This window comes from Hemiscyllium ocellatum, chromosome 3 (assembly GCF_020745735.1).
Source record: "Hemiscyllium ocellatum isolate sHemOce1 chromosome 3, sHemOce1.pat.X.cur, whole genome shotgun sequence".
Lineage (NCBI taxonomy): Eukaryota > Metazoa > Chordata > Chondrichthyes > Orectolobiformes > Hemiscylliidae > Hemiscyllium > Hemiscyllium ocellatum.
In genome coordinates this window covers 21,556,673-21,579,635 of record NC_083403.1, presented here as the reverse complement: position 1 = coordinate 21,579,635, position 22,963 = coordinate 21,556,673, and the positions used below count along the sequence as shown (strand labels likewise).

At 44.1% G+C, this 22,963-nt stretch overlaps 1 protein-coding gene across 1 annotated transcript; it reads left to right on the top strand.

Moving 5' to 3' along the window:
* Nucleotides 1-1,129: 1,129 nt before the first annotated feature.
* nanp (N-acetylneuraminic acid phosphatase) lies at nt 1,130-19,359 on the top strand. Its single transcript, XM_060849086.1, has 2 exons — nt 1,130-1,310; nt 18,275-19,359. The coding sequence occupies exons 1-2, from the start codon at nt 1,209-1,211 to the stop codon at nt 18,923-18,925; spliced, it is 753 nt and encodes a 250-aa protein (XP_060705069.1). The 5' UTR covers nt 1,130-1,208; the 3' UTR covers nt 18,926-19,359.
* Nucleotides 19,360-22,963: the final 3,604 nt, after the last annotated feature.

Genomic DNA, 22,963 nt, shown 5'->3' with positions numbered 1-22,963 from the left:
CTCCACCGGCAAAACATAACAAAACGACGGCTGGAGGAGGAGCGCCTCATCTTCCGCCTGGGAACCCTCCAACCACAAGGGATGAATTCAGATTTCTCCAGTTTCCTCATTTCCCCTCCCCCCACCTTGTCTCAGTCGGTTCCCTCAATTCAGCACCGCCCTCTAACCTGCAATCCTCTTCCTGACCTCTCCGCCCCCACCCCACTCCGGCCTATCACCCTCACCTTGACCTCCTTCCACCTATCCCACCTCCATCGCCCCTCCCCCTAGTCCCTCCTCCCTACCTTTTATCTTAGCCTGCTTGACTACTCTCTCTCATTCCTGATGAAGGGCTTATGCTCGAAACGTCAAATTCTCTATTCCTGAGATGCTGCCTGGCCTGCTGTGCTTTGACCAGCAACACATTTGCAGCTGTGATCTCCAGCATCTGCAGACCTCATTTTTTACAACAGCCCAGGTCACACCCACTAAACCTGTACTGCATCTCAACTGGTTCCCAACAAATCATGTTAGACTCCAAACGTTAATCTGTTTCTCTCTACACAGACGCTGCCAGCTTCACTGCTTTTATCTGGATCCACAATGTATTGTTCTCAGAAACTGTCCCACACTGAGGAATTGTTCATCATGTGAATTTGAGTTTCCCAATCTACAAGATGATTCATGTCATCCATGTTTAATATAAAGCCTCTTTTTATTGTCATTTTATTGATTTATTCTGTCCTACAGTGTAGTTATTGCCAAGAGGCCTATAGACGACTTCTAGTAGTGTCTTGTTAAGTTTGTTCAGTCCTGAAGAAGGGTTATACCCGAAACATTGACTTCTCCACCTCCTGAAGCTGTCTGACTTGCTGTGTTCTTCCAATCTCCTGGTTATCTACTTTTATCCAACACTTCTACCTATCTATCTCAGCCAATTGGTATGAAATGCGCAGAGTTTTCTTAAACCGTAACGTCTCCCTGTTCAAAGAAACATCCGGCCCAACCTGCGCGCCAAACGCACACTCTCACCTCGAGACCAACTGCCGTGTGCGTGCGCGCCCACGCGCCGCCCCATCTCCTGTCGAGGCCAACCGCCGCGTCAGGCGTGCGCGCGCGCGCACTTCCTCCCTCTTTCGGGGCCAGCCGTGTGCGTGCACGCGCTCGCGCCCACCACGGTCAATCGAGGTGTCGGGAGAGCGTGTGCATGCGCACAACCTATCGATGTGATGGCCGTTAGAGGAAGTGGGTCTGGTGTGGCCGCGCTTCTGTTCGACCTGGATAACACCCTAATCGATACTGCCGGGGCCGGGAGACACGCGGGGCAGCAGGTATCCGGGTTCGGGGGTCGGCGTGGGATTCCTCATTCCCAATAGGAACAATCCCGTCCTCGATGGGGCATCACCTGGACTTATTATTGAAACTGTACTTCCTGGTTATCGCCCCCTTCCCCGTTCAGTCAGCAGAAACCTCAACTAAATTTCCTGCGGAGGAGCAGAAGTATGCCATTTGGTCCATCGAGTCTGCACCACTATTGAATGAAATTATGGCTGATTTGATAATCCTCAACTCCACTTTCCCTATAACTTTTGATTCCCTACCGATTAAAAAAATGTCTACCTCAGTCTTGAATGTACTTAAGGACCAAGCCTCCACAACCCTCTGCAGTCAAAAATTAAACAGTTAAACTCCCTCAAAAATTCTCCCCATCTGTCTTAAATAGGCAAACCTTTGCTCTGAAATTATATCTTCTGTTCCTAGACTCTTCCACTGTTACATTGATGACTGCATTGGCGCCACCTCGTGCTCCCATTCATCAACTTCACCAACACATTCCACCCTGACCTAAAACTTTACCTGACCCCGACACCTCCCTCCCCATTAATGACGATTGACTTGACACTGACATTTTTTACAAACCCACCGACTCCCACAGCTATCAGGATTACACCTCTTCCCACCCCACTTCTTGCAAAAATGCCATCCCGTATTCCCAATTCCTCCGCCTCTGACGTATCTGCTCCCAGGAGGACAAGTTCCACCACAGAACGCACCAGATGGCCTCCTTCTTTAGAGACCTTCCCACATGGTTAAAGATGCCCTCCAATGCATCTCGTCCACATCCTGCACTTCCACCCTCAGACCCCACCCCTCCAACCGTAATAAGGACAGAACGCCCCTGCTGTTCACCTCCCACCCTACCAACCTTCACATAAACCAAATCATCCGCCAACATTTCCGCCACCTCCAAAAAGACCCCACCACCAGGGATATTTTTTCCTCCCCACCTTCCGCAAAGACAGTTCTCTCCGTGACTACCTGGTCAGGTCCACACCACCCTTACAACCCACCCTCCCATCCTGGCACCTTCCCCTGCCACTGCAGGAACTGCAAAACCTGCGCCCACACCTCCTCCCTCACCTCCATCCAAGGCCCGAAAGAAGCCTTCCACATCCATCAAAGTTTTACCTGCACATCCACTAATATCATTTATTGTATCCGTTGCTCCTGATACGGTCTCCTGTACATTGGGGAGACCGGACGCCTCCTGGCAGAGCGCTTTAGGGAACATCTCCAGGACACCCGCACCATCAACCGCACCGCCCTGTGGCCCAACATTTCAACTACCCCTCCCACTTTGCTGAGGACATGGAGGTCCTGGGCCTCCACTGCTGCTCCCTCACCACCAGACGCCTGGAGGAGGAACGCCTCATCTTCCGCCTCGGAACACTTCAACAGTTTCCTCATTTCCCCTTCCCCCACCTCACCCTAGTTCCAACCTTCCAGCTCAGCACTGTCCCCATGACTTGTCCTACCTGCCTATCTTCTTTTCCACCTATCCACTCCACCCTCCTCCCTGACCTATCACCTCCATCCCCTCCCCAACTCATCTATTGTACTCTATGCTACCCCTCCCCCTCCCCCTCTCCCTCCTCCCCCCCTCTCCTCCCCTCCCCCCCTCCCCCCCCCCCCTCCCCCCCTCCCCCCTCCTCCCCCCCCTCCCCCCCTCCCCCTCCCCTCCCCCCCCCCTCCCTCCCCCCCTCCCTCCCCCCTTCCCCCCCCTTCCCCCCCCTCCCCCTCCCCCCCCCCCCTTCCCCCTCCCTTCCCCCCCCCCCTTCCCCCTCCCTTCCCTCCCCCCCTTCCCTTCCCCCCCCTTCCCTCCCTTCCCCTCCCCCTTCCCCCTCCCTTCCCTCCCCCCCCTTCCCCCCCCTTCCCCCCCCCTCCCCCCTTCCCCCCCCCCCCCCTCCCCCCCCCCTCCCCCCCTCCCCCCCCCTCCCCCCCCTCCCCCCCCCCCCCTCCCCCCCCCCCCCCTCCCCCCCCCCCCCCCCCCCCTTATTCCAATATCGCTTTCTGCAGATAAGGGGACCAGATCTATTCACAGTATTCTTGGTGTGGTATAACTTGTGCATTACATAATGTTAGCATCACTTCCTTATTTATAATTGAGACCTTGGAGTGCAGGTTCATATTTCCTTGAAAGTGGAGTCTCAGGTAGATAAGACAGTGAAGAGGGCATTTACTATGCTTTCCTTTATTGGTCAAAGCATTGATTATAGGAGTTGGGAGGTCATGCTGCAACCGTACAGGACATTGATTAGGCTAATTTTGGAATATTGTGTGCAATTCTGGTCTCCCTCCTATAGGAAGAATGTTGTGAAACTTGAAAGGATTCAGAAAATATTTACAAGGATGTTGCCAGGGTTGGAGAATTTGAGCTACAGGGAGAGGCTGAATAAGCTGGGCTGTTTCCCCTGGAGCGTTGGAGGTTGAGGGGTGAGCTTATAGAGGTTTATAAAATCATGAGCATGGATAAGGTAAATAGACAAGGTCTTTTCCCTGAGTTGGGGGAGTCCAGAACTAGAGAACATACATTTAGGGTAAGAGGGGAATGATTTAAAAGGGGGCATTTTTTATGCAAAGGGTGGTGCATACATGGATTGAGCTGCCATTGTTAGTGGTGGAGGCTGGTAAAATTGCTATATTAAAATAGCATCTGGATGAGTACATGAATAGGAAGGATTAACAGGGATATGGGCCAAGTGATGACAAATGGGACTAGATTATTTTAGGATATCAGGTTGTCATGGACAAGGTGGACCAAAGGGTCGGTTTCTGTGCTGTACATCTTGATGACTTTATTCCCTTTGAAATAAAGGCCAAATATTTGCTTTCTCTATTACCTGTTTAACATGCATGCAAGGGCTTTTGTGATTTATGCACAAGGTGGCAGGTGAGACTTAATTGGGTTAGGATATCTGGTCGGCATGAACGAGTTGGACTGAAGGGTCTGTTTCTGTGCTATACGTCTCTATGCTGGAGAGTTTTCCAGTCTTTTTCCATTTTTTACAATATTCAGGTTAATTCTTCTTGCCAAAGTGCATAATGTCACATTTTCCCATGTAATATTCTATCTACCAAGTTTTTGCCTACTTACCTTGTCTATATCCCTCCGTATAACTCTCTTAACCTATCTATATCCCTCTGATTTGGAGGTGCCGGTGTTGGACTGCGGTGTACACAGTTAAAAATCACACAATACCAGGTTATAGATCAACAGGTTTAATTGGAAGCACACTAGCTTTCAGAGCATTGCTCTCTCATCAGGTGGTAGTGGAGGGCTCAATCCCAACACACAGAATTTATAGCAAAAATTTACAGTGTGATGTAACTGAAATTATACATTGAAAAATTGATTGTCTGTTAAGCCTTTCATCTGTTACAAAACCGTGATAGTTTCACTTCTTTCACGTGTAAATCACAAAACCTTTTTTTAAAAAGTTGCATTCTCAGGTTAGCTGTTAACAATGGTGATAGCTAGACAATATGTTGAAGGTGTTAGCCCCCTGTGTACTCTGTCTCTGCCATGATGTTTAGATTGATTCTAATCTAAAAAGTGAGATAACTGAGTTCTACATGAATACATGCAGTTTTTGAGCAAAGTACAATGTAACCCTGCAAGTACATTGATTTACACATGAAAGAAGTGAAACTATCATGGTATTCTAACAGATGAAAGGCTCAACAGACAATCGATTTTTCAATGTATAATTTCAGTTACATCACACTGTAAATTTTTGCTATAAATTCTGTGTTAGGATTGAGCCCTCCATTACCACCTGATGAAGGAGCAATGCTCTGAAAGCTACTGTGCTTCCAATTAAACCTGTTGGACTATAACCTGGTGTTGTGTGATTTTTAACTATATCCCTCTGTTTATTCTTATCCTCACCACTTGCCCTCCCACATATTTTTGTCAAAGAGTGTGGCTCTGGAAAAGCATAGCCAGTCAGTCAGATTCCGAGGAGTAGGAGAGTTGACGTTTCGAACATAGGCTCTTCACCACACATTCCAGATGAAGAGCTTATGCTCAAAACATCTCCTGCTCAGTGCTGCTTGATCTGCTGCGCTTTTCTAGTGCCACACTTTTTGACTCTTCTCTCCAGCATCCACAGTCCTCATTTTCTCCTTTCACATATGTGACATCTGCAAACTCAGCAATAGTGCATGCAGTTTCCTCATTCAAGATATTAATACATATTCTCAATGATTATGGCCCAATACCAATCACAAGTTACAGGGTGCCTGTTATTCCAAATCTGCCTTTTATTAGTTAACCAGTCCTCAATCCAAGCTATTTTGCACAACACTATGAACCTTATTAAGTGGCCTTTATTGAACACCTTTTGGAAATCAAAATAGATTCCATCTACTGATAGCCTCTTATCTATCCTACTCATTATCACCTCTAAGAATTCTAATAAAACTTCTCCTTCATGAAGCCATGCTGACTCTGATTATGTTATGTATTTCTAAATACTGTGCAGTTACATCCTTTTATAATAGACACATCATTTAGCTTAACATCTGTAATTGGGAAACTGACCTGTAATTTCCTGTTCTTGTCTCTGTCTCATTTTGAATAAAGGTGTTGTGTTGGCAGTTTTCTAATTCTTTGGGACTTTTCCAAAGTCTACGGGCTCTTAGAGTGAAAGCACTGGTAGCAATTTTCTATCTGTAATTGCTTACTTTAAAATTCTAAGGACGCAACCCATCCAGTCCAAAGGCCTTATCAGTCTTTAACCCCATTAGTTTCTCTCGTACCTTTTGCTCTAGTGATAGAGATTTTGTTTTTATTTCCTCCCCCACCCTTTTGCCCCATCAATATTTTATATTTTTAGAAGATACCTTATAACATTCAATCATAAAGTCTGATGCAAAGTATTTATTCAGCTCCCCTGCCATTTCCTGTTTCCCCATTATTATTTTCCCATTCTCATTTTCTATGGTGCCTATGTTCACTTTGGCCACTTTCAACTTTTTTACTTTTAAAGAAGCAGTTGTTGTCTTTTTTACAATGGTTGCTAGTTTTATCTAAAAGCGTATGTTTTCCCTTGTTATTATACGTTGGCTATTTCTTTCAAATCCAACAAAGCTTTCCCAAACCTGTTAGAGTTAATTGTTGCCACCCATCCCCAAATTGGAAACCATGCCTAACTTTGGTTAACTGAAACCAAAAGAGAAAATGCTGGAAAATCTCAGCAGGTCTGTAAGGAGAGAAAAAAGCTGATGTTTTGAGTCTAACTGACCCTTTGTCAAAGCTGGTTGGTTTCTCTCCTTCCTAGAAAGTTTTCTTCCTTATTGGAAAATATCTTTCTTGTGAAGGATCAAATACTTTCTTAAATGTCTGCCATTATTCAACTATCTTTTCTGTTAGACTCCTTTCCCATTCCACTCCAGCCATACTGCCTTCATTTCTTTGTATCCTTATTTAGGTTGAGCACAGTTGTTTCTGACTCAAGTTCTTTCCTTTTAAACTGAATGCTAAGTTTTGTCATGTTATGGTCACTGTTACTCAGAGATATTTTACTTTGTTTTAATTTATTAAACCAGCCTTATCACACACCCAAACCAGCCTGACCCTTGGTTGGATCCACAGTGCATTGTTCTCAGAAACTGTCCTAAACACACTATGAATTCTTCCTCATGGCTGCCTCTGTGAATTTGAGGTTTCCCAATCTACAAGATGACTCATGTCATCCATGATTAATATAAAGCCTCTTTTTATTGTCATTGTTTCCTGGTTATTCTGTCCTACAGTATAGTTATTGCTAAGGGGCCTATAGACTACTTCTAGTAGTGTCTTGTTAAGTTGTTCTTGAACTCCTCCCACATGTATTTTGCACCTTCCTATCCAAGACCTTTCCTCCCACTCTTTTGCAGAACATCTACATTCTGTCCACAAAAATTATTCTGAGTTTCATGCTGCCTGCCACTTCAACATACCACATTGGTCACTGGTCACCATCTCTGACTTAGGCTTTCTGCAGTGCTCCATCAAATCTTGGCACAAGCTAGAAGAACAGCATCATGTTTTCTGCTTGGGGGTCCTGCAGACTTGGGACTCAATATCGATAATTTTAGGGCCTGAGCACCTATGTCCTTACCCCAACTTCTTCACACCAGGCCTTGTCATCATATGGACAGCTACCACAACTATCCCATTGTTAGCTACTAACAGTCCCAATTTGCAGCTATTGAATTCCTCAGGCTGACCATTACTCATTCTTTTGTCTGTCCAACTGATGTTCTGTCTCTTTCTCTGGGCTTCATCCCTACTCTTTACTTCTCCCAAATTCTGCTCTCCATCTTTAGGATATATACCAAACTCTATACAACTACAGTCAGTTTTGAAGAAGGGTCACTGGACCCAAAACATTACTTCAGCTTTGTCTTCACAAATGCTGCCAGACCTGCTGAGATTTCCTAGTAATTTCTGTTTTTATTTCTTATTTCTAGCATCTGTGGTTCTCTGAATTTTTTAAAAACTCTTCTTCTTCCTCCACTTAACTCCCCACAGCACACCACTACAGCACTCGAGATATTTTGTAAACAAGAATGGAAATGACGTCCCTCTGGAGCAGGTGGGACTGAGAGAGAGGGACACTACTACTGTGTCACAGGAGTCCCAAAACTCCAGCACTCCATTATAAGATGTATTAAGTTGGCTACTTTATATATATATTCCTTAGGCAAAAAGACTCTCTGAGTCACTTAATAAAGATCCAATTTCAGTTGGTTTTTAATTAAAATACTCCTCCAATGGAACCTTAGGGGATAAAAAAAATCTGTGCTATGGAAAAAAAAACTATGTACTGAATTTAAACTGTAGCTTTCAGACTTATACCAACCATACCAATTAGGTTTAAAAAAAAATTAAGAAGCACTGCAGATGCTGTAAATCCAACAAAAATAGAAATTGCTGCAAAAACTCAGCAGGTCTGGCAGCATCTGTAGACAGAAATCAGTTAACATTTTGGGTCGCATGTCCCTTCCTCAGTCCTGAGGAAGGGTTACTTGATTTGAAACATTTATTCTGATTTCTCCCTAGAGATGCTGCCAGATTGGCTGAGATTTTCCAGCAATTTGTAAATTAGGTTTATGCAAAATAAATTTGTAGACTTAGAAAACAATGCATGCACTTGTGCCTCAGTCAAATTGAGTTTCTTAGTCGAATTTATAGAACATTACAGCACAGTACAGGCCCTTCAGCCCTCGATTTTACGCCAACTTGTGGAATCAATCTGAAGCCAACCTATCCTACACTATTCCACTTTCATCCATATGTCTATCCAATGACCGTTTAAATGCCCTTAAAGTTGGCGAGTCTACTACTGATGTAGGCAGTGTGTTCCATTCCCCTACTGCTCTGAGTAAAGAATTTATATTCTCTTAACACAAAGGTCAAACTTTGAGTCACTTAAGGATCCCATTTCAGCTGCTCTTTTACTGGAACTTTCTGAGAGGGTAAAAGTATCAAGCTTCCCTGAAGGTACTTCTAGTTTTCTAATCAACCAATACAACTCTGGAGCAGTTGAGACCCGAACCTGGGTCTCCTGGACAAGAGGTAGGGACATTGCCACTGCACCACAAGAGCCCACCACCAAAACTGCCTCTCCACAATACTTTTTATTTGTTCATGGATTGTGGGTATCACTAGCTAAGCCAGCACATGCCTAGCCCTGAATGCCCTGGAGAAGTATTGATGAGTTGCCTTTTGGAACCATTGCAGTCAATAAGAGTGTAGGTGTACTCAGTGTTTTAGGGAATTCCATGAATTTGAAGTGACAGTGAAGGAAGTGTTTAAATTGCAAGTCAGGGTATGTGACTTGCAAGAGGTAGCAGGTTTGGAAGATGTTTTTGAAGGCCTGTAGTTAAATTCCTAAAGAGCATCTTATACATGGTACACACTGTTGCTATTATAAATTGGTGGAATAGAGAGTGAATGTTGAAGAGGTGGATGGAGTGCCAATTAACTAGATTGGTTTGTCCTGGATGGTGTCGACTTTCTTGTCTGTTCTACCAGCCCAACTGATGCTCTGTGGAGTCTGTGGACCATGTATATACTTGGGTGTGGACGCTTGCATCCCCTTTTTGATTTCCTGAATCCATCTGGACAAGTGGAGAATACTCAATCTCCCTCTTAACTTGTGTCTTATGGACATGGTTTAGGGAGGCAGGAACAACATTCCCTCCAAGCTGTGCAGATGTTGGAGAATTGAGAAAGAACACAGCACAGGAGGTGAGTTACTCGCCACAGAATTCATAGCTCTCACAGGAGGACTCTTGTAGCCACAGTACATCCAGAATGCTCCCTGTGATAGCAAGATTAACATTCTCAGCATTTTGAGTCAAGTCATTTCTGTTGTTGTAAAGTCATTCCCTATTTCTTGCTGACATGGTTCTGTTGACAGCCCTCAATTTTGCTTCAGCACATAACTGAAAATACTTCTTCATTACAAAAGTAAAATACTTTGGATGCTGGAAATAATGAAATTGAAAACGGATTCCTGTAAATATTCAATCTACAGTGGCAAACAGTGACTACCAGACAACGTGTGATCAATGTTCCCATTCACAACAAGGACATCTTTTATCATGTTCAGCAGATACATACAATAGTTCCACAGGATATTTGTGTCCATTTGGGAAAGTAGACAGGGTCCAGGCTCAATGTCTCATCTGAGAGGCAGCACCTCTGACAATGCAGCATTCCCTGTGTACTGGACTGACAATTTTGGCAAGTCACAGAGTGAAACTTGAGCCCAAAACTTTCTGACTCAGAGCATGAGCTAAGCTATGGCTGTCACTGACAATGTAGTAGGAAACCATAGTGTACCTAAAGTTGAGATGCCATCATGGTGATAAACATGGTGCCAACATGCATGTTAAATAGCAGATGTAATTGTAAGCAGGCAAGCATTACCTAAATTGACTGATCAGTTTAAAAACTCTATAGTCCTGCCACATCCCAGTAATAGTAATGATATCACAGCCCATTGACTGTTCTGATTCAAGAAGGTAGCTGACCACCATGTTTTTGAGGCCAATCAGGGATGAATATTAAGTATGCTTTTCCAGCAGCTCTCACGTGAACAAATTTTAAAACTAGCCTCTGCATTATAATTGCACCAATGATTTGGAAGTGTGTGGTTTATCCATTGGGCCATTGGTGACCGCCATAATTTTTGTTATTCTGTATTCCAGTCATCTTATAGGATTAGGAGTGGACAATTGAAGCCCTCATAATTCAGCGAGACCATTGTTGATTTGGTTTATCTATTGGGCCATTGGTCAACGCCAATAGTTTTTATGTTGGTGTTGAGTCTACTGCTTTTAGTCATTTATATAAATGGTTTGGATGTGAACATAGCAGGTATAGTTAGTAAGTTTGCAGATGACATCAAAATTGGAGATGTCGTGGACAGCATAGAAGGTTACCTCCGATTACAACAGGATCTTGAATCAGATGGGCTAATGGGCTGAGGGGTGGCAGATGGAATTTAATTTAGATAAATGTGAGCTGTTGCATTTTGGAAGAGCAGGACCTACACACTTAATGGTAAGGTCCCAAGAGTGTTACTGAACAAAGAGACCTTCGAGTCAGAGCACTGAGTAGAGGAGTTGGGAGGTCATGGTGCGGCTGTATAGGACATTGGTTAGGCCGAGTTTGGAATATTGCGTGCAATTCTGGTCTTCTTTCTCTCAGAAGGATGTCGTGAAACTTGAAAGGGTTCAGAAAATATTTACAAGGATATTGCCAGAGTTGGAGGATTTGAGCTATAGGGAGGGGCTAAGCTGGGGCTGTTTTCGCTGGAGGGTGACCGTGTAGAAGTTTATAAAATCATGAAGGGCATGAATAGGATAAACAGAAGAGGTCTTTCCCATGCGGTGGGGGAGTCGAACTAGAGAGCATAGGTTTAGGGTGAGAAGGGAAAGATATAAAAGGGACCTAAGGGGCAACGTTTGCATACACAGGGAGGTGTGTGTGTGTGGAATGAGCTGCCAAAGGAAGTAATGGAAGCTGGTATGATTACAGCATTTAAAAGGCATCTAGATGGGTACATGAATAGGAAGGGTTTAGAGGGATATGGATCAAATGCTGGCAAATGGGACTAGATTAGGTTAGGATATATGGGCGGCATGGGCGAGTTGGACTGAAGGGTCTGTGTCTATACTGTGTATCCCTATGACTCTGACACTCTGTATTCCACTAATCTCATAGGATTAGGAGTAGACATTTGAGGCCTACTGATAATTTGGTGAGACCATTGTGATCTGGGAACTAACACATCCTTGCTCCATATCCCTAGAGACAGTGAGATAACAACAATCGATATCAGTCTTAGATTTCAAATTTGTAAATGATTCCCATTGGTGTTGGGGAAGAAAGTTATAAGCTTTCACTACTTTTGCATGAGAGGCACTTGCTAATTTCATTGCCAAAATATCAGGTTCTAACTTTTAGATTATTCCCTGTTCTAGTCTCTGCAACATGCAGGAATAGTTTCTCATCGGATCGCAGAGTGGTTACAGAGCAGAAGGAACTGCTATTTGACTCGGTGTGTCTGTATTAGGCTTTTTATCTACCCTTTCTGTTCACAATATATTTTGAAAACTTCAGTCACATCATCCATTAATCTTCAAAGTACAATCCTCACTTCCTGTCACTTCCTCAAATTTTAATCCAGTGAGATTAATTGATTCTGGTAAATCTATGTTGAACCCACTCGGAGATCAACCCACTCAAGTGTGCTGCCCAGAATTGCTCACAATAGCAATCTAATAATCACTTTTACCTCCCCTTGTATTCTATTCCTCTGGATATTAAAAAAAAGTCTTATAGTAACCTTTCATTATTTTCTGTAATTAAAGCAAAAGGCTTTTGAGGTGCCACAGGGAGGCTGTTAAGAAAGATAAAAACCCATAGAGCAAGGTACTGGTATGAATAGAGGATTGGCTAACTGGTAGAAGGCAGAGTGGGGAGGGAATAGTCTCTCCAGCATGCAGATAGGAGGGGAATATTTTCCTGGTGGTGGGGTCTGTTGTAGGTGGTGGACGACAATGCGATGTATCCAGAGGTTGATAGGGTGGAAGGTGAGAACCTCTGTGCAATTAGAGGGGTAGGGCTGTCCTTGATGCGATTGGAGGGGCGGAGCTTTCCTTGGTTCACTTAGAGGGTGGGGCTCAAGGGTGGAGATGCAGGAAGTGGAGGAGATACTCTGGAGAGCATCATCGACCCCGTAGCAGAGTAAATTGTGGTCTTTGAAGAAGGAGGCCAATTCTGATATTCTGTGGTGGAATTGGTCCTGAGCAGATGTACACATCCATCTGTCATGATGAAGGCCTCCAAGCCCTCCGTTTCTTCCTCTCCCTTCCACTGACACACTCATTCGATTGGCTGAACTGGTCCTCACCCTCAACAATTTCTCCTTCAAATCCTCCCACTTCCTCCAGACTAAAGGGCTTACCATGGGTACCTACATGGGTCCCAACTATGCCTGTCTCTTCGTCGGCTACATGGAACAGTCCATCTTCTGCAACTACACTGGCACCATTCCTCACCTTTTCCTCCACTACTTCGATGACTGTATCAGCATCACCTCTTGCTCCCACGAGCAGGTTGAACAGTTCATCAACTTTACGAACATTTTCCACCCTAACCTTAATTTCACCTGGACTATCTCGGACACCTTCCTTCCTTCCTGGACCTCTCCATTTTCGGCGACACCTACTACAAACCCACCGACTCCCACAGCTACCTGGACTACATCTCCTCCCACCCTGCCTCTTGACAAAAAGGTTTTCCCTTATTCCCAATTCCTCTGCCTGTGCCGCATCTGCTCCCAGGGGGACCAAATCCACCATAGAACATCCCAAATGACCGCTTTAAAAAACTGCAGTTTCCCCTCCCACGTGGTCAACTATGCCCTCCAGCGCAACTCCCCCACTTCCTGCACCTCCACCATTGAACTCCACCCCCAGTCGCAACAAGGACAGAATCACCCTGGTCCTCACCTGTCACCACATGAGCCTCCAGACACATCACATCATCTTCTGCCACCTACAAATATTTCCCACCACCAGGGATATGTTTCCCTCCCCATTTATACACAGTTGTAATTATATACACTTTACTTTTAAAGCCCATTGCTGAATTCAGCCTGAAGTTATGGACTGCACTGTCTTGTATGGTTTGAGTAGACCTAGCAGGAGTTTGTGGTCCTTTATTACTACAAACGTTCATCAAAAGGTACTGATGGAACATCCTGACTCCAAATGTGTTCTTAAATATTATTGTCGAGCACGAGTGATTGTCCTGAGCAATGGTCACCGCCAGATACTGGCTGAACTTTACCGAAGTCATCCAGAGGTTTCCAAAATGAAGATCTTGGAGAGAAGTTATGGCTGGTGGCCAGGATTGAATACAGACATAATTGCATTGTGGGGCAGTGTCTCGAGTATCAATAAGGACCATGTCGATTATGCAGATCCATACATGGGCTCACTGTTCTTTGTCATTATGCATGTGCAGCTACTTTGGGTGTCCACAGAGTTCATCCATCAAACATAGGATAACAATGTAATCTTTTGTAATACACTAATTTCCGAAAGTGTTTCTCACAGATAACGGGCCAACATTTACCAGTAGGAAATTTGAGTATTTTTTAAAGTCAAATGGCTTTTAATATACAAGGTCACCTCCATATCATGTACCATCCAATTATTTGGCAGAAAGAGCAGTCCAAACTTTAACGGCAAGCTTAAATTAAGAGGCATGGTTGGTGTGCAATCAGGTTCAGTGATATGTAAAGTTCAGATTGGTGCGACGATCCTGAACAAGCAAATGTGCAATGTTAAAACCTTTAAATTCTCAAACAGGGTGGGAGGAAAACTTACCCACCTTCTCCAAACAGTCAGAAAGGCTGCTGGAACGTTGTCAAGCGACTTTGGAATCTGAGGTGGACCTGGCAGACGTCGCTATCTTGATGCTTTTGGCACCTGAAGAAGAGTTAATTTTTTCTAAAATGCGCAGGGCACAAGAGGCAAGTTATTGTGCATTACATGTCACCCAAATCAGAGGCAGAGTTGGAAGAACCAGACACAGTGCTAAAATGCCCTATAAGGAGCTACAAAAAAAAATCAGCCTAGGTCCTCTGACTTCAAGGAGAAGGGATGAAGTGATTGTAATGAGGACCTGGCTAAGGCTGATAATCTGGCTCTCAAGAAAGAACAGGAGAGTCAGACATTGTGCTCACTCAGAAAGCTGGATCAATGTCAAGGACTCTCCACTTGTCAGGAGACTGACTCTATGTGCTCTCTGGGCCAGAGTCAGTGTGTTACTGTTTGTTTTTGGGGGAAAACAAACTGATTCCTGAACTGGCTGGTTTACAGGGCCAGGTTTGTTAACAGGTTTTGTTTGAGGACTGAGTTTTAAACTGCCTGATCCACACAGTCAATGTGTTTCAGGTGTAAGTCAAGCCTCATTAGGGAACTGTTGTTTCACTGACTGGTTATAGCCTATGTGTTGCTGTTTTCTCTTTCACATTGAGAAAAGGACGGTGTTGATTTTGTGGCATGGCTTAGCCCTTGCACTCTGGGTTTCTTTGTTTTTTTGTGTCCGTCTTCACTATTTTTCAGATTTTTTTGGTTTGTGCCCTTGTGAGAAAATACATATTACCAAATGAGCTGTTCCTGTGGGTACGCCTGGCTCTATGACTAGGCCTCTGCAAAGACCGAACATCTGTGTGTGCTGGGAGGTGAGCACTTGCTGCATCCTGGAATTTGGGAGTGGACCTAACCCCTGAGAGTTGACTGCACCTTTGGAGTGTACTGTGTTCCTGTGAGTGGGCCCGGTTCTCTATGGATGGGCTATGGAGACTGAACATTTGTGTGCTGTGGGGTGTGCATTTGCTGCCTTCAGCAATGGACTCTGCAGTTTGCAGTGGACTCCATTTCTGATAATTAGATTACTTAGATTAGATTACTTACAGTGCGGAAACTTTCCATACTGGAATGGACTCTACAATTTGAAGAAAACTGTTGATGGTAATGGACTCTGTACCAGAAAGGACTCTGTTGGTAATTGACTGTTTTGTTGCTTGTTGGGGTTGTCACCTACATGGTCTTTGTCCTTGGGTGTGGCAGGCCTCGCTATGAGCTGGGAGGCTCGTAGGTCGTCCTGAAAGCTATCACCCTGAGAGACGGAGGGTGAGTAGGCCATTCTGTGAGCCTGAAGGTTGATAGGCTGCCAGGAAAGCTGGTGAATGGATAGGCCACCCCAATGCTGGTGGCCCTGAGAGCCAGAAGGTGGGTAGGCCATTCTGAGCGCTGTTGTCCCAAGAAGGGCATCGGGATGGGCTGTCCTAGAGAGAGCCAGAAGGTGCATAGGGGCAGGCTGAGATCCAGAAGGCTTGTGGGCTGCTCTGTGCGCTGTCGTCCCAGGGAAAGGGACGGGCTGCCCTAGAGGTGGCCTGAAGGTGTGTCAGGGCAGTCCGCATCAGGGTGGGTGAGAGTTCAGTGGTACATAGGAGCAGACCGAGAGCTGGAAGGCGGATAGCTGTCCTCAGCACTGTTTACCGGGGCGGGCTGTCCTAGAGGTGGCCGGAAGGTGCTAAGGGCGGTTAGGGAAGCCAGAAGGTGGGTAGGCTGTCCTGACATCTGTCGTCCTGGGGAGGGTGTTGGGAAAGTAGCACGGGCTGTCCTAGAGGTGGCCAGAAGGTGTGAAGGAGCAGGCCGAGATTCAGAAGGCTTATGGGATGTCCTGTGCACCTTTGTCCTAAGGAAGGGGGAAGAGGTGGCCAGAAGGTATGTCTGGGTAGTCCACAGGTCAGATGGTATGTAGGGGAAGACCAAGAGCCAGAAGGCAGGTTTGCCGTCCTCACTGCCGTCACCCCGGGAAGGTACCGAGGGTCAGCTGTCCTCGAGGTGGCCGGAAGGGCGGTTAGGGAAGCCGGAAGGTGGGTAGGCTGTCCTGATTGCTGTCACCCTAGGACGGTGTGGGAAACGTGAAGGTGTGTCAGGACAGACTGACAGAAGGGGCGGGCTGCCTTTGAGTGGCCAGAAGGTGGGAGGGACGGCTGGCTTGCTGGGTTGCCAAGGATGTCTGTGTTATATGCACTGTTTTATTGTTTGGTTTATTGGACTGTCTGTATGTGATTAGGTTTACTGTTTATATTCTTGATGATGTTAAGGTGGGATTTGAGGTCTGTCCTTGTTTCCCTGTGAATTGATTGTATGATGGGGTTTGGCTTTGAAGCCACCTTCCGCAGTAAATTGCTGATTCTTGTATACGGTTGTTAATGTTAACACTGTTTGTAACTTGTATTGTTTAATAACATTTTTTAAAAAGGAGAATCAGACAAACTGCTGGCTCTGAGGGAGCTGGATTAGTGTCAAGAATTTCCACATGTAAATAAAGGGTGATGGGATACCAGCTTCTGTGGAATTATTCCAGATTTTATCAAATATGCTACAAATCCATAAAATTAAACATTCCCTTGACTACCAAATAATTCACTTCTTCAAAAAATTCAATTTGGTTTGCTTTCAATCGTCTTTTATTTTTATTTTTCTTCTCGGGCATTCTGATTTCTTTGGTTCTGGGATGAATCATGGAGGGTCTGGAAAAAGTCCATCATTTGGTCTGTTGGTAACCCCAAATTCTGGTGACTCTGAATCAGGCAGCATGCTGCCCTGATATTTACAATGTGCAAAAAAGTACTGTCTTCTGCATGCATTTGCTAAAACCACATGCAATTAATGGCAAACAAACAATATAACAGGGTGCAAAGCTACTGCATTCCCAGCATGTGACAAGCTGTTCTACGTCAGGAATCATTCTTGGAATGCTCTCCATTGTTAAACAGACTTTCGGGGACTTTTTTCAATGAGTTAAACGTCTTTATGTAAGAAATGGGAATGCATTAAATACAAGTGAAGAGGGCTTAAAACACTGCATACATCCACTACAGCTAACACAATTTTCCAACAATTGTTTCTCTTTCTTTATGCTTTTCCCTGACAGGTTGATGCTGTATAATTACAAAGCTGAAAAATATTTGTTTTGAGGAGTTTCCATCTCGAGTCATTTTGTGTTCAGCAATCTGCTCTAAAAACTCTGCTCATATTTTGGTAGTTATTTTGTTCTCTCTCTTTTGACTGGCAAGACTGCTCTTATTTTGATAGCTGTGGGAAGTTCTATCACAGCAGCTGAGACAATCCACAACAGACTTTAAAAAGGTCAATTCACTCTATCTCCAAATGTTAACATATCCTTTAAAGAACTCCAGGGTCCATTTCTAAATCTTCACCAAAGAAAATTTGTTTTCCTCATTTTCCTGGGGTCAGGGAGTCCAGAACTAGAGGACATAGGTTTAGGGTGAGAGGGGAAAGATATAAAAGAGACCTAAGGGACAACTTTTTCATGCAGAGGGTGGTACATGTATGAAATGAGCTGCCAGAGAATGTGGTTAAGGCAGGTACAATTGCAACATTTAAGAGGCATTTGGATGGGTATGTGAATAGGAAGGATTTGGAGGGATATGGGCTGGGTGCTGGCAGGTGGGACAAGATTGGGTTGGGATATCTGGTCGACATGGACAGGTTGGACCGAAGGGTCTGTTTCCATGCAGTACGACTCTATGACGTACCATACCTGTGTAACAGGTTTCATTGAAATCGGTCTATTAATTGTTGAGCTATATTGTTTACAGGTAAACTGTCAAAGAAGTTGTATATTACATCCACTCACTTTTTCTGGTGGAGATGAACATAATGTACTTCCCTATATCCTTTAAGGATCATGATTCATGCAAGTAATTTGTAGATTTGTTTTTGCAAATGTTGTAGTTTTTGTTTAATAGGAGAAATTTAAAGAAACTATTCCACATGATTTAGATTACTAAAATACTGTTTACTGTATTTATACTGTTATTTTCCCTCTCACAAAACACAGGTCAAGGATCTATTAATAACACAACATGGTTATGAAGAGTCTGCTGCTCATTTCGTTATTGAGAAGTTTTATATGAAGTTGGAGAATGGGCATCCTGATTCCTCTATGCAGAGAGATATTGATAAAGAGCGCGCATTACTTTTTGAATTAGCTATACAAGAAACAAATGGGACTAAACCAGACAAGGGTTTGGCTGCTGAATGTTATTTTCTGTGGAAAAATACAAGACTCGAACATATCCACATTCCTGTTGAGGTGAAGGCCATGTTGAGGAAGCTACGTCAGTCCTACAAGTTGCTTTTACTAACCAATGGGAGTTCCTCGGTACAAAGGGAGAAGATTAAAGTCTGCCAATGTGAGAAGTACTTTGACATAATAGTTGTAGGTGGTGAACAGCAGGAACAGAAACCAGCTAGTTCTATATTTCAGGAATGTTTCAGGCTCTTGGAAGTGAAGCCTGATGCATGTGTGATGATTGGTGATGATCTAAAGACTGATATTCAAGGTGGGGTGAATGCTGGTGTGAGAGCAACTATCTGGATAAACAACAATAATCTAAAACCTGACGCACACAATGCAGTGCCTGACTATACTGTTAAAACGGTATTAGAAGTTAAGGATATATTGGAAAACATTAACCATAAAGTTTAACTAGGAACAATATACTCCCTCTATATACTTTCCCTTTTTAAAATTATCTTTAAAGTTTAAAGATTATGCAAATTTATTTTACTTTATATTTTAAAAGTTCATATTTTCTAGTATTTAGGATTTTAAGCTGCAGAATTGTGATGTCTGAAATATCTTCTCGCCTGAGTAAAGGTGAGACCCTAGATTCTAGCTGATGTCAAGCAGACTACAGGTTGCACATTGTCCATCTTCCTGTAACCATGTTGCCAATGTTACCTTTCAGCTCATCCTTCACTGAGAACAGGATTAAAATAACTGATAGTATCTATGATTGGTAGATTATTCAATGATCATCAATATCCTTATCAAATGATGAATAGAAATTCATGTGATTTTTTTTCCTTTAAAAATACCCTCAAATTGACAATAAATTATTTCACAATTATTTCAAATGTATTCATGCTTCCTAATAATGAACTGTTAAGTGTTCATAACTGTTATGTTTTATGAAAGAGACCAAAGATATTATATTGGAGGGAGGGGAACCAGAGTTTGGACATAGGATAGAATCCTGTTGAGATGTATGGCATCTCACTTACCAGTTGGAGTTCCAGTGCGAGACCTGTATTGTTTCTTTTCAGGAAGACTGGTCAAACCATGAACCAATCAGGCCATAAACAGAATCAGTACTCTGGGTGCAGTGGGCCTCACCATCTGAGCTTCTGGCCTCTTCAGACAACAGACTCTGGAGTTCCAATATTGACCGGTGATGCAGGTCACAGAGGGCTCTTGTGACGCAATGGTAGAGTCCCTACCACTGAATCAGGAGGACTGCGTTCAGGTTCCAGCTGCTCCAGGAATGTATAATATACCTGAATTGGTTGATATATAAAATATCCAGAAACATTGAGAAGGCTTTCAGAGAGGGCTGGATGCAGAATAAGGGCTGCAAGATGAAGTGGGGGTAGGGGGTAACTCACCACAGGCAAGTCTGTGCCAAGTGCTTTGATTGGACACTAAGCAATTTTGATGAAGGCACCAACCCCACCCTTCTCACCTCCCCACATCCTCTTTCTCCTTACACCTTCCCCCAATCACTACCTAAGTGTTTTTCACCACGAGTGAAGGAAAAAAAAATGTCTTGAACATGTGTCAAAGGCTGGAGCCTATTACTAGGCAGAGACCATGTATCTCAATAAAGTTAGATAGAATTCTAGCATGGTAGGTGGTGAAACTTCAATCTATGAAAATCTGGAAATAAAATCTAGCCTAATGGCTACCAGTGATTATTGTTGTAAAAAAACATCTGGTTTACTAATATTCTTTAGGAAAGCAAATCTTTCATTCTTACTTGGTCTGGCCTATATGTAACTCCAGACCCATAGCAATGTGGTGACTCTTAAATGCTGTCTAAAAGGGCCCTAGCAAGCAAGTCAGTTCAAGTGGCATGTACGAATGGACAGTAGCAACCCCAACATCCCATTAATCAAATAAACAAAACTACCCAAAAATTGACCAGGTATGTCATGTCCACAAAAAGACAAATCCACCAAGCCAATCACTGCCCTATTAGTATGCTCTTGATCATCAGCGAAGTGCAATCTAGCAGCATTTGACTCAGTAATACCCTGCTAAATGAGATTTGTTTGACTTCTGCTAAGGCCAGTCCAGCTCCTGACCATGTTTGGACCAATGCTGTAACATGGTCAAATGAGCTGAACTGTAGAGTTGAGGCGAGAGTAATTACCCTTGCTGTCATGTGGCATTTAGTTGGGTATGGCACTGAGCCCTAGCAAAATAAGAATGAATAGGAATCAGGGAAAATCTCTCTATTGATTAGATTCATACCTGGTGGTTTGAAGTCAATCAATCATCGAACTCATAAGATACTGGAGCAATCAGAATCCAAATACAGCAACCTGGATAACATCCAGGCTTGGTCTTATAAATGGCAAGTGACACAAGAGTTGCAGATTGACAGGCAATGACCAAAAATTAAAATGGACCAGACATCTGAAAGGTGTGACTCCAAGAACACAAATAGAGGCTGGAAGTTCTGAAGTAATTCCTATCTCGCAAAGCAGGTCTATCATTTGCAGAGCACAAGTCAGGGGCATGACCAAATAGATTAGATTTGATTTGATTCTCTACAGTGTGGAAACAGGCCCTTCGGCCCAATAGGTCCACACCACCCCTCCGAAGAGAAACCCACCCAAACCCATTCCCCTAGCCTATATTTGCCTGTAACTAATGCACCTAACACTGTGGGCAATTTAGCAAGGCCAGTTCACCTGACCTGCACATCTTTGGATTGTGGGAGGAAACCCACACAGATACAGGGAGAATGTGCAAACTCCACACAGACAAGCGGCAATCGAACCCAGGACCTTAATGCTATGAGGCAGCAGTGCTAACCACTGTGCTGCCCATACTTTGAAAATACTTTTCACTTGCCTGGATGAGTGCAGCTCCAACACCACCTGAGGTTTGATGCCATTTAGAACAAAGCAGCTAATCAATTAAAACTTTTATCTACCACTTTGAACTTGCACTCCCTCCACCACCACCACAGTATTGGCAATGCACACAATCTACGAGGTGCACTGTACAAACTCATTAAGACTGCCTCAATACCACCTTCCAAATTCTCCCATCCAGAAGTGCAGCAGACGCATGGGAGCACTAAGTTCCTCTCTCGGCTCCACACCACACTATACTTCCATTCTTTCAATGTTGCAGAGTTAAAGATTACTAGATTACTTAGTGTGGAAACAGGCCCTTTGGCCCAACAAGGCCACACCGACCCGCCGAAGCGCACTCACCCAGACCCATTCCCTACATTTACCCCTGCACCTAACACAATGGGCAATTTAGCATGGCCAATTCACCTAACCTGCACATTTTTGGACTGTGGGAGGAAACCAGTGCACCCGGAGGAAACCCACCCCAACACGGGGAGAATGTGCAAACTCCACACTGACAGTGTCCAGGGAACACTTCCCAGCAGCACTGTGGATGTATCACCCCATAGACTGCAAGAGTTCAAGGCGGCAGCTCATCACCACCTCCTGAATGCCAACTATGGATGGGCCACAAAAGCCACTCTAGCTAATGATACCAACAGCTCTTGAATGAATTAAAACTGGACTATATTCTCTGGAGTTTAAAAGAATCAGGCATCCTCATCGAAGCATAAAAGATCAGAAATCACACGACACTAGATTATAGATTATAGTCCAACTGGTTTATTTGAAATCACATGGGTGAAAGCTTAATAATAATATTGCAGGCTGAATGGGCCAATTCCTGGGCCACACTCTTCGGATTCCCATTAAACAATGCCTCAGTTTTAAAATTCCCATGCTTGTTTTCAAATCCTTCTATGCCTTGCCCCTCCATTTCTCTACAATGTCCTCCACACCTACAACTGAGACAATAGCACTCCTCTAAGTCTGGCCTCTTGAGCACTGCCATATTTAACTGCTGGCCATGCCTTAGAACATAGAAAAATACAGCGCAGTACAGGCCCTTCAGCCCTCGATGTTGCGCCGATCCAAGCCCACCTAACCTACACTAGCCCACTATTCTCCATATACCTAGCCAATGCCCGTTTAAATGCCCATAAAGAGGGAGAGTCCACCACTGTTAATGGCAGGGCATTCCATGAACTCACGACTCGCTGAGTGAAGCATCTACCCCTAACATCTGTCCTATACCTACCACCCCTTAATTTATAGCTATGCCCCCTCGTAATATCTGACTCCATACGTGGAAAAAGTTTCTCATGGTCAACTTTATCTAAACCCCTAATCATCTTGTACATCTAGTACGCCTTCTGTTGTACTAGGGCATAAGAGTCTAAAAGAATTCATTCTGAGGCGTACATTAAGCACTACCCAACATCATATCACATGGAGTGGGGCAAAAAAAATAAAAACACCTTTGGGCTTCAAAGGGATAAAGGCCTAACACTGATGTCTTGTTTTCCTCTCCCACACTATACCACAAGGCCCTGTATACCCCTATCAGATTAAAAATCACAGGTCCAGGTTATAGTCC